At 42.9% G+C, this 12,786-nt stretch overlaps 2 protein-coding genes across 2 annotated transcripts in view; both read right to left on the bottom strand.

Moving 5' to 3' along the window:
• ASIC2 (acid sensing ion channel subunit 2) overlaps positions 1–12,786 on the bottom strand; it is a 1,141,493-nt gene that overhangs the window by 1,018,711 nt on the left and 109,996 nt on the right. The window lies entirely within an intron of this gene.
• On the bottom strand, positions 3,526–6,296 carry LOC104002862 (serine/threonine-protein kinase tousled-like 2). The gene has a single exon (XM_016932007.4). It carries the CDS (start codon positions 6,248–6,250, stop codon positions 3,998–4,000), a length of 2,253 nt encoding a protein of 750 aa, XP_016787496.1. The 5' UTR covers positions 6,251–6,296; the 3' UTR covers positions 3,526–3,997.

Here is a 12,786-nt window from a genome sequence, read left to right as displayed (position 1 = left end):
GAAGAATCAAATAGACGCAATAAAAAATGATGAAGGGGCTATCATCACCGATCCCGCAGAAATACAAACTACCATCAGAGAATACTATAAACACCTCTACACAAATAAACTAGAAAATCTAGAAGAAATGGATAAATTCCTTGACACATACATCCTCCCAAGACTAAACCAGGAAGTTGAATCTCTGAATAGACCAATAACAGGCTCTCAAATTGAGGCAATAATCAATAGCTTACCAACCAAAAAAAGTCCAGGACCAGATGGATTCACAGCCGAATTCTACCAGAGGTACAAAGAGGAGCTGATATCACTCCTTCTGAAATTATTCCAATCAATAGAAAAAGAGGGAATCCTCCCTAACTCATTTTATGAGGCCAGCATCATCCTGATACCAAAGCCTGGCAGAGATACAACAAAAAAAGAGAATTTTAGACCAATATCCTTGATAAACATCAATACAAAAATTCTCAATAAAATACTGGCAAACCGAATCCAGCAGCACATCAAAAAGCTTATCCACCATGATCAAGTGGACTTCATCCCTGGGATGCAAGGCTGGTTCAACATATGCAAATCAATAAATGTAATCCAGCATATAAACAGAACCAAAGACAAAAACCACATGATTATCTCAATAGATGCAGAAAAGGCCTTTGACAAAATTCAACAGCCCTTCATGCTAAAAACTCTCAATAAATTAGGTATTGATAGGACGTATCTCAAAATAATAAGAGCTATCTATGACAAACCCACAACCAATATCATACTGAATGGGCAAAAACTCGAAGCACTCCCTTTGAAAACAGGCACAAGACAGGGATGCCCTCTCTCACCACTCCTATTCAACATAGTGTTGGAAATTCTGGCCAGGGCAATCAGGCAGGAGAAGGAAATAAAGGGTATTCAATTAGGAAAAGAGGAAGTCAAATTGTCCCTGTTTGCAGATGACATGATTGTATATCTAGAAAACCCCATCGTCTCAGCCCAAAATCTCCTCAAGCTGATAGGCAACTTCAGCAAAGTCTCAGGATACAAAATCAACGTACAAAAGTCACAAGCATTCTTGTACACCAATAACAGACAAACAGAGAGCCAAATCATGAGTGAACTCCCATTCACAATTGTTTCAAAGAGAATAAAATACCTAGGAATCCAACTCATAAGGGATGTGAAGGACCTCTTCAAGGAGAACTACAAACCACTGCTCAATGAAATAAAAGAGGACACAAACAAATGGAAGAACATTCCATGCTCATGGATAGGAAGAATCAATATCATGAAAATGGCCATACTGCCCAAGGTAATTTATGGATTCAATGCCATCCCCATCAAGCTACCAATGACTTTCTTCACAGAATTGGAAAAAACTACTTTAAAGTTCATATGGAACCAAAAAAGAGCCCACACCACCAAGTCAATCCTAAGCCAAAAGAACAAAGCTGGAGGCATCACGCTACCTGACTTCAAACTATACTACAAGGCTACAGTAACCAAAACAGCATGGTACTGGTACCAAAACAGAGATATAGACCAATGGAACAGAACAGAGCCCTCAGAAATAATGCCGCATATCTACAACTATCTGATCTTTGACAAACCTGACAGAAACAAGCAATGGGGAAAGGATTCCCTATTTAATAAATGGTGCTGGGAAAACTGGCTAGCCATATGTGGAAAACTGGCTAGCCATATGTAGAAAGCTGAAACTGGATCCCTTCCTTACACCTTATACAAAAATTAATTCAAGATGGATTAAAGACTTAAATGTTAGACCTAAAACCATAAAAACCCTAGAAGAAAACCTAGGCGATACCATTCAGGACATAGGCATGGGCAGGGACTTCATGTCTAAAACACCAAAAGCAATGGCAACAGAAGCCAAAATTGACAAATGGGATCTAATTAAACTAAAGAGCTTCTGCACAGCAAAAGAAACTACCATCAGAGTGAACAGGCAACCTACAGAATGGGAAAAAATTTTTGCAACCTACTCATCTGACAAATGGCTAATATCTAGAATCTACAATGAACTCAAACAAATTTACAAGAAAAAAACAAACAACCCCATCAAAAAGTGGGCAAAGGATATGAACAGACACTTCTCAAAAGAAGACATTTATGCAGCCAAAACACACATGAAAAAATGCTCACCATCACTGGCCATCAGAGAAATGCAAATCAAAACCACAATGAGATACCATCTCACACCAGTTAGAATGGCGATCATTAAAAAGTCAGGAAACAACAGGTGCTGGAGAGGATGTGGAGAAATAGGAACACTTTTACACTGTTGGTGGGACTGTAAACTAGTTCAACCATTGTGGAAGTCAGTGTCGCGATTCCTCAGAGATCTTGAACTAGAAATACCATTTGACCCAGCCATCCCATAATCCAAAGTATTATAAATCATGCTGCCATAAAGACACATGCACACGTATGTTTATATCGTCAATATTCACAATAGCAAAGACTTGGAACCAACCTAAATGTCCAACAACGATAGACTGGATTAAGAAAATGTGGCACATACACACCATGGAATACTATGCAGCCATAAAAAATGATGAGTTCACGTCCTTTGTAGGGACATCAATGAAACTGGAAACCATCATTCTCAGCAAGCTATCGTAAGGACAAAAAACCAAACATCGCATGTTCTCACTCATAGATGGGAATTGAACAATGAGAACACATGGACACAGGAAGGAGAACATCACACACCGGGGACTGTTGTGGGGTGGGGGAGGGGGAGGGATAGCATTAGGAGATATACCTAATGTTAAATGACGAGTTAATGGGTGCAGCACACCAACATGGCACATGTATACATATGTAACAAACCTGCACGTTGTGCACACGTACCCTAAAACTTAAAGTATAATAATAATAAAATAAAATAAAATAAAAAATAAAAATATAAAAAAAACACCATCCATGCAAATTTTATTCCATCACAGAGATTAACGAAAAAAATGGTCCTACTAGCATTTTATCAAGGGCTACTTGTGGACTGTGTACTATAGTGATACTTTGAATTTGTGTTTTTTTTTTTTTTTTGCATGGACAGATGAACCTTTATTTAAAAAAATAGCACTTCAAATAAATTAAAAGGGACAACCGTCAAGTGTTCAAATTGTGAAGAAATAGTTGAAAACCTAGAGAGACTCCAAGCTGCAGTCTTCTAACCTCATTCTTTGTCCAATGGCAAAAACCCACACATCTCAGTATTCCCACTCAATTTTTTCCCTACTGAGATGAGGGAAGCAGTTGCAAACAGGAGACCAGACGGAGGAGAAAGCTGCATCTGATTGGAATGAACATTGCCACGTACTTGCTAATACGGGTTTCACTTTATGACCAAATGTATTCTTTCAAAAATAAAAAAGGGGAGAGGGAAGCTGCATGTTTTTAAAAATTGAAATTATTTAGGGATAAAACACTAACTCTAGTGCCTTTAACGGGCAATAGCAACTTTTTTCCTCCGAAGTCAAACACCATCCCCATCTGAGCCTTTGTGCTACAAGCTTTTCAGGAGATGTTACCTAAACTTTATTAAAAGAAAATAACAAGTTTAAATATAGACACTGGACTAGCCCAGTCTGTATTTTCAAGTCCACATTCTTCATCTGAAGCACTGCATCAGGGACCCCCCTGAGTCTGCATGTTTTCAAGTTCACAGTACATGGAACCAGTTTTTATTTGAACCAGTTTTTATTTTTAATTTTTTCCTCACTCAGAGCAGCCACACACAGTGGCCGTTGACGCTGGAACCTCGGGCAGGGCCTTTTCCTACAAGGCCTGGCCGGAGCTGCCCAAGGTTTCTCCTCAATGAGAATCGATGCTGTCATGCTCTATGGATGGGAAAAAAGCAAGAAAATAAAAGCACCTGGTACAGGTTTCATCCGATCCATTCGGATTCGCTATGTTCCAAACCCGCTGCTGAATGCCATTTGTCCACTTTGTGTGTGTTGAACAGTTTGTGGCCTTGGAGTCAGTCTCAATTAGAAGAACTGTTATTGGACGCCCCAGAGGTTGATGCAATAGCAGCTCCAGCAGGGCTACTCGTAGAGACTGACTTTCGGATGTGAGGCAACAAGTAGGGATCACAGGCCAGCTGCTGGACATCAATGCGGTCCTCCTTTCGGTAGGCCAAGCATCGTCGAATCAATGCCTTTGCTTCAGGTGTTACTACTGGCTTTGGTGGGAACTGCACTTCAGTAGCTTTAAGAATCGTATTCTCTTGTAGGATGTCTTGCTGAGACTGGTTATGGCCAAAAGTCTTCCTTCCATAAAGACACTGATAGAAGATCATGCCCACCGACCACACATCAACTTTATTTGAGATCTTTGGTGGTTCTTTCCCAACCACAAAACACTCTGGTGGTAAATACCAATAAGTACCAGCACCTTGTGATGTTAGCTCCATGCCATCCACTGAATTGTAGCTATCATCATCCATGATCTTCGAAAGACCAAAATCTGTAATTTTTATCTCTCCACATGCTGTACCATTTACTAAAAGAATATTACCTGGTTTGAGGTCATAGTGTATGATGGGAGGTTTTATTTCATTTAAGTACTTTAAAGCATTCACAGTCTGCATGATAATGGACCGGGCCTCTTTCTCCGACATTAATTTGTGCTGTTTCAGGTAGAAGTCCAGATCATTTCCCTCACAGTATTCTAATACTGTACAAAACGAGTCAGTATCCAGTGAAAAGTAATCATACAGCTTAACTATTCTGGGATGATCCAGCTCTTTATGAATCCGGTATTCCCTACATGCATGCTTGTGGTAATTCTCCTTTTTCTCATCTCTCCAGTTTTTATTTAACTGGTGAATTTTCACCGCTACGTATCTTTGCTCTGTTAGATCAAATGCCTTGTAAACTTCACTGAAACCTCCTCTACCCAAAAGATGTAACAACAAATATCTGTCACTTAGCGTTGGATGATATTTAAATTGTGAGTTATCTTCTTTATGTATCCTTTTTAGTTCCCTGATATGTAGCTTTCTAACCCTTTCTAGCCTCTCCAGCTCTGCCTGGATCTCTGCTTCCTCCTTTTTAAGATGACCTAATCTGAGTTTGAAGATTTCTTCTTGTTCATGGTATTCTGCTAACGTTAACGTTTCATTTTCAGCTCCATTGGTCTTGCTTTTCCGCTGTTTCTGCTCATTGGTTGCAGGAGGGGCCTGACCCATGGCAGGAGGTTTCCGCTTTGCTAACATTTTCCGTTGTCTTTCTATCTCTTCCCTCTGTGAATTTATCCTTTCCTGTTGCTTGATAAGATTCTGAAAAGCATAACCATCTGTCCACTGTTCAGTAAATGAGGCTCCGTGTCGGACAGTAGTAAAGTGGCCCAGTCTCAAGCGGTCTTGCATGCTCTTATCTCTACACGCCATCTTCTCTTGTTTTGACTTTTCTATAAGGAGTTTCTTGCTCATTGTCACACATCTATTTAATCGTTCCTTGTATTTCTCTAGCATCTTTTGCTGTTCATCAATCTGCCGTCTCAAATCACAGTTGGCTCTTAATAAATCATCTATTCTTCCCTCCTTCTTCTCTAAGTCAGAATTCTTACTGTTTTCTAGTGCAGATATTTTTTCTATTGTGAGGTCGGACTGGGTCTGTCTGTGCTGGATGGAGATCTGTTTTTGGGAGCTGCAGGAATGCTCTGTGTTGCCAGATCCCGTAGATGAGGGACTGTTTTGCTGAGCTGAAACAAAAGTGAAGCAGAGGCCAGCTCCCCTTTGCGCCAGCTGCTCTGTGTCAAGCCGAGGTTTTGCTAGCATCACTGACATGAGGGTTGGCAGAGCAGACTGCTCCTCCGTTGCCTCCTTTGCAGCACTGCCATCTAAACCATAGAGGGGCTGTTCTACTCGTCGCGGTAAGGGACTGGATAAGGAATGTTTCGGTGAGGATCGTGCAACTGGTGGAACACTTCTGCCAGGGCTGGTTCCTGGCCCGCTTCCCCCAGCAAACTCAAAGTAATCACTAATTTTATGTCCCCTAGGAGTGCCTTTCCCTTGGCTAGTTTCATATGGTTCACCTTTTCTTTTCCGATTTCGCTGGTCATTCTGCTTTTTCTCGGGAGTCTCTACTTCTTTATCACTCAAGGATCCGACGCTGCACAAGCTCTGGTTGGAAGACTCACTATTAAGTGGTCCCTTACTAACACCTACTCCAGTAAACCTGGCCTCCAATAATTTCTGCCGTCGTGGGTCCAGGCTATGCAATTCTTCCATCATTTCTACTGCCGTCGCCGCCGCCGCCGCTCCACGCTCCTCCCGGGAGGGGCCACGACCCGACCCGACCCGGCTGCGGACCGCTCCGCTCTCCCCCTGGGCAGGCCCGGGGCGGAGCCCGGGCCTCTCCTGAGCGCCGCAACCCCCTGCCCGGGCAGCCGCCGCCGGCGCCGGGCTCCACGAGAGGGCGGGCGGGGGAGGCGGTGCACGAAGGCCGCAGATCCCCGGGCTCGCGTACAGAGCCAGGCGCCCGACGCGGGCCCGGGCCCGGGCCCGGGCCCGGGCGGCCGCGGGTGGCGCGGGACCGGCCTCCTGGCGCCGGAAAAAGGCCAAGGGAGGCGCAGGAGGGCCCAGGCCGGGTCAGGAGGTGGGGGCCCGCTCGGCTGGGGGCCACTCGGGTGCGGCGCGGAGGGCGGGGGCGTCGGAACCGCTGGTGCCCAGGACCCGCCTCCGGCCCCTTAATCCGGATCGGTTCGGTCCGGATTAGTAGTGATCGGTGTAAACACACTAGTGAAACCGCGTGTTTCCTCGCGAGATTTGCACGGCTGGGAGGCAGGGGGGGTCCTGGGGGGGTGGGGGAAGCGCCGACAGTGGGGGAGGAGGGGGAGGGGACGAGGAAGGTGGGGGGGAGGTCCCCGCTGCCCCCTGAATTTGTTTATTCACTTAATCATCCTGCCAATTTTATATGGGAACCATCTACCTATTACAGAGGCAGAAAGTAAGGGTTAGACAGGGTAGGGTGACTTGCACAAGCTAACAGTGCTGCCAGGTGAGAGAGTCATCATTGTTGGGCTTCACAGCCTGAGTCCTCTTCATTGCATGGTGCTGCAGGTGACAGCCACGGGCCTGGAACTGCTTCAAGGGTAGTTTCCAGTGTCCTCACCTCTACCCTTCCCCAGCCTCACCTCTCACATTTCCAGAATTAGCCAGTTCCTATTATTACTGAAGCAATAGTTAAATTTGAGGGAGAGACACCAAATATAACTACAGTAACAAAACATAACAGGAGTTAACATCATTAACTAGTCATCATGCAATTGCCACAACTATCCTAGGAGGAAGCTACTACCGTTTTGATCATTTTACAAATGATGGAACAGAGTATCAGGGAGATTAAGTAATTTGCACAGGGACACACAACCACTCCAAGAAAAGATGGAGATCCAAATGTTGCTCTTTTCAAGAGGCAGCTCAGCTTAATGGGGAAGTGGGAAAGCATATATCTCAACAAGGAGAAATACCAAATGGGTCTACCATATGCAAAGCACAGTGCTATGCTCTGGAGGGGGATGCAAAAATGAGTAAAGGAGCATATGGTTCTCTGCTGAGAAAGAGAAGGCTCTCACAACACAAGAGTTGAACTTGGGCAAAAGACAGTGGGGTTTACAAGGAACTCTTTAGGGTTCCACATTACCGATGTGACTATTGGAAATTCTTTCCCAACTATCCTGGGTCGGAGGCAGAAGAAGAGACTGGTTGGAGAGCCCAGGAGAGCCTCTGAACATTAAGCCAACAGTCTTGAATCATGACAAGAGCCTCTCCACAGAGTCCTCAAATGCACTTCTATTCAATCACTCAGATTTTTCTTCTTTGAGCATCTAAGAGGCAATATGATCAAAGGGAGACAAGGTCGTGAAATAGAAAGAATCGTAACTTTGACATCAAACTTGTTATAAACTCCACCTCCCCTTATTATAAGCTCCGAGACCTTGGGAAATTGCATATTTTCCTGAGGCTCACTTCCCCAGTTGTCACTTGTGGATATTAACTCCTCATATGGTGTCAGAGAAGTAAATACTATAACAAATGTAGAAATACATAGCACACACTAACCCTCAAACCAAGTTAGTTCTTCCCACCTCTCAGTGGGGCTAACACTTGGTGTGAGGTGCTGGCGAAGAAACAAAGACTTTTAATGCTTGTTATCGCTTTCTAGAAGCTTAGAATTTAGTTGGGATTCAGGAGACAGGGACTAGCAGAAGAAAACACATACTGCAATCTCCTAAGTAGTCTTTCACCTTTAATATTCCTCCCTCTGATCTATCCTGTGGAGTACCCTTTAGCAACACAAACCTGATCATGTCCCTTATGACCAAGGAATTATTCTGCTAGGCATATCCCCAACAGAAATATGTCCATATGTTCATCAAAAGACAGGAAAATTTGCTCAACATCATTCTCATTAGAGAATTGTAGGACAAAGTCACACGAAGATTCCACTGCACACTTACTAGAATGTTTTAAATCCAGAGGACAAGCTTTTGATAAGTATGTAGAGCACTATAATCCTCATATGCTGCTGGTGGGAATATAAAATGGTACAACCACTTTGGAATCCAATTTAGCAGTTTCTTAAAAATGTAAACAACCACTTATTATATGACACAGCCCTTTCACCTCACATATTTACCTAATAAAAATGGAAGCATAAGTCTCCCCAAAACTTATATATGAATATTTAAAACAGCTTTATGTGTAACAACCCACAACTGGTAACAACCCAAACATCCATCAACATGTGAATGATAAACAATAGAATATTACTCAACAATAAAAAGAATAATTACATACATAAACAGGAATAAATTTCAAAAGTAATTATCCCGAGTAAAAGAATCCAGTCTAAAAACAGCACACGTTGTATGATTCCATCCACATAATATTCTAGAAAATGCAAATTAGTATCTAGTAAGGGAAATCCAATCAGTGGAAGGCTGGAGACATTGGTAAGGTGTGGGAAGGACAGGAGGGAGGAATGACAAAAGGACAGAAGAAAACATTGATGGAGACTATGAATTTGTCCTCTATATATATATAGAGGATATCCATATATATCCGAACTTATCAAATTGTATAATTTGGGATAGCACTTGATTTGAGCTGTTGAGGAGAAAGAGTTTTAGTACTTTTTATTGCTTTTTAGGAGCTTATAATTTAGTTGGGATTTAGTTTATTAGCAATTTATGCCAATTATAATACAATAAAGCTATTTTAAGGACATGCATTGGAATGTTTACAACAGCTTTATTCATAATAGACTCGAACTAGAAACAGTATAAATGTTCTTCAACAGTAAAATAAATAAATGTTGATTTATGTATTTGCAGAATACTATATAGCAATGAAAATAAACAAACTGCAGTTACATACAGCAACATGGATGATTGTCACAAACATGAAGCTGAGCAAAATAAGTTAGACACAAAAGAATACATAGTGCATGATTTTACATGCAGAAGGTTGAAAATATACATGAAATAAACCCATGGTGTTAGAAATTAAGAGAGCATTGACTTTTAGGGAAGAAGGAAGGGCATGATGGCAGGGTAGGATGGGAGCTCCAGTGATGCTAGTGATGCGGTATTCCCTGGTTCTGGTGATTCATTTATGGTGGTATCCTCGTATCATAATGCACTAAACTGTAGACTTGTGAATTTTCTATTTTTCTATATGTATGCTGTGCTTTAATAAACAGGTTTATTTTTTAAAGGTTATTACAGTGGTATGTGATAAAAGGCAGCATTGATTGTGGCTAAACAAATGCCTTAAATGGAGGGGGGATGGGAAGCAGTAACATGATTAGGAGGAAGAACAAAAGAGGTCTAAGGCTGTGTAGCCAGGAGTAGATGCCTAGGCACTTTTGGTTTGACAGACATTTTTCTATTCCCACAATGCAAAATGATTTCAAATATATAAATTTTGAAACCTTCCATTTGTTTAGTGCTTTAGAATTTATAGTTTGCATGGTCACAATTCTGCAAGGATAAGAACTCTGTTAATCCATGCAGAAAGTAGACATTCAGCAAATGTTTACTTGAGTGAATTTAAAACACTTTTACCTTCACTAATTTAATGATTTCTCACAAGTGTTCTGTAGATGAGCAGGGTGAGGGTTATTAGTTTCTTTTCATAGCGGGGAAAACCAAAGCTCCTAGGAGCTGAGGCCTCCTGCAGATGGGGGCAATGGACTGGGTGTGTTTTGAATCCTGGCTGGTGGCCTTTGAGCTCTGTGACCTTGGACAGGGCTGGAACCAAGAGTGCAATTCCCTGCCTTCAGCTGCAGTCTCCCTCCCTGGCCCAGTCATGAAAGCAAAAATGGGTCAAGTTCTAATTCCCTGATGGAGAGGCACACAATACAAAAATGGTGACCTTTACTATTCCAAAGGCATGCACACCCTCCCTGTTGAGGACACACAAAGATGCAACAAATTATCTTTGTTTTTATGGATAAAACAGCTCATACAAAATAAAAGTGGGCCATACCCTTGAATCACACACACACACACACACACACACACACACACACACCCCCACCCACCCACCCAAGAAAGCCTGAAGGGACAGCGGCCAATCCCTTTGGAAGAACTGAGGGCTGTGTTGCCAGAGGATGCCCAGGTAGAAGCTAAGTCATGCTGTCCCTGGTGAAAAATCGCTTAGCGTAATTATATCCCCAGAGAATGCAGGCTTCCAGATGGGCCCCAGAGCATCCTTTACATACAGTATTTTAGGCCAATAACATGATTCTAATGAAGCAGGAAGGAAGAACAAGAATAATAAAATTAAAAAGTCAAATTTTCATCCTTAATCTCGAGGGCTGCAAACAGGATGCGGCTGTGGTTCACAAGCAGAGAACGGAGAGGTGGGGGAAGAAGCCCATTTTGAAAGCGGCCAGGCGTTCCTAAAATGGTCCATGACAAGGGTGAGCTTTAATCTCAATTTCTGCAGCTTGACCCACATCCCCTTGGAGGAGGACAGAACTTTTCAATGAGGAGGCACCTAGAGGAGGATCAGAAAAGTAAATACCAAATTCATCTGTTTCTCCATCTCTCTTCCACTTGAGAAGTCCTCAGAGGATGTGGCCTTTAGTGGACGTGTTTGTTTGGAGTTGAAGGAATGGTGCCTGGGGATGAGTCCAGGAGCCCTGGTTGGAGACTTTCCAGCAGGCACATCCTCTCATCTGCAGCGTCCTGCTGATGAAGACTTCACATTCCTCTTGGGCTGCCCCTCATCATCTCGGCATCCCATGGTTCAAATGCCTCTGGAAGACTATTACTTGGAGTTACTCTGATTTATTTATTCAGCGTCTTCTCTGAGACACATACTAAGTGTCCAAAGATGAACAAAACTGTTTTCTGCCTCTGTCCTCAGTGAGCTCACAGTCGAACACAGGAAGTTGGATGAGGAAAATGATTCCTAGGTGTGGTGAGTCCTTCCATAGAGGGACGTGCTTAATGAGACCAGGGGTTGGGAGGAATGTGGACGTGGCACCATCTACCCTTTCCTTCCAGATCCTGAGAACCTGTGCAGGCCTGTGCCTGGCACCATCACAGCAAACAATCCTGCCTAGCATCCAAAAAGACTCCACCACTCTTCCCCTCCATCCCCTCTTCTTTACCAACACAGGTAGTAATATTCCCAAAGCACATCCTCCCCATCCCCATGTAAGGCAAACTAAAATACTACCCATGGCCAATGTGAGCCAGAGTTATGCCAGGGAACAAGACAAGTTCCACAGTAGCTACTTCTACACGAATTAACACTCTTAAAAGAAGATAATTAAAGCTGTAGTCTTCTTTGAAACTGGGAGCCCCTAATCTCTCTTCTACCTGCTGAGACTATACCGGGAATTCCACCTTTGGGTTCACTGATTTTCAGTCTTTCCCAAGAAGATTAATGGAAAAACTTCAAGACCACTGACCAAGGCCTCAGGAACTGTAGGCTGCATCCCCACTGCTACTGTCTGTCTATATGAGTTTCGGCAAGTTACTTTCCCTGCATGGACTTCTGTTTAGTCTTCTGCAGAATGAAGGGATTAAAGAGTTGTTTTATGTTCAGAAGAGGTGAGGCCTTAAGGGTCATAAAGTAACACATCGACAAAGACTAGTTTACCTCTGGCTGAAAGCAAAATTGGTCCTGCAGGAGAGAAGGGCAGGAAGAAGAAAACTGGGGTAGTTCCTACACAAACAAGGTCACTGACAATTTCTTATAACCCCGTATACACACACCATTCCTCACATTAAAAGATTAAATGAGTCTCTTTCCCTCAAAACTAGGCTGCCTTGCAAATTGCTTTGCTCAATGGAATATGGAGGTAGTATCACCATGCCAGTTTAGAGTATAGGGTTTTGGGGACCAGAAAACTCCCACTTTTGCCCTCTTGGAGTCCTGCACCACAATGTCAAGAGGCCTGACCACCCTGCTAGAGAGACCAAATGGGGTGCCAGAGATGCCTTTTTAGTTTCCCACTGTTTCAGCCATCTCTCTGCTGAGGCATCAAGCATGTGAATGAAACCATATTGAATTTTCAGCCCTAGTTGAGCTCCAGATGTTTACAGTCACATGACCAGGTAAGATGAGCAGAAGAACTTTCCAGCTGAGCCCTAACCAATTTACCAATTTGTGAGCAAATAAATAGTTGTTATGTTGAGCCACTAAGTGTTTGGACTGGTTTATTACGAAGCAACAGATAACCAAAACAGGTGCCAGAGGTAAATGCTATAAGTGACAACCTTACAAAGGCTGGTGACTATAGTTAGAGG

This window comes from Pan troglodytes, chromosome 19 (assembly GCF_028858775.2).
Source record: "Pan troglodytes isolate AG18354 chromosome 19, NHGRI_mPanTro3-v2.0_pri, whole genome shotgun sequence".
In the NCBI taxonomy this organism is placed as follows: domain Eukaryota; kingdom Metazoa; phylum Chordata; class Mammalia; order Primates; family Hominidae; genus Pan; species Pan troglodytes.
Note: the sequence above shows the minus strand (reverse complement) of the source record. Positions and strands in the feature narration are given on the sequence as shown.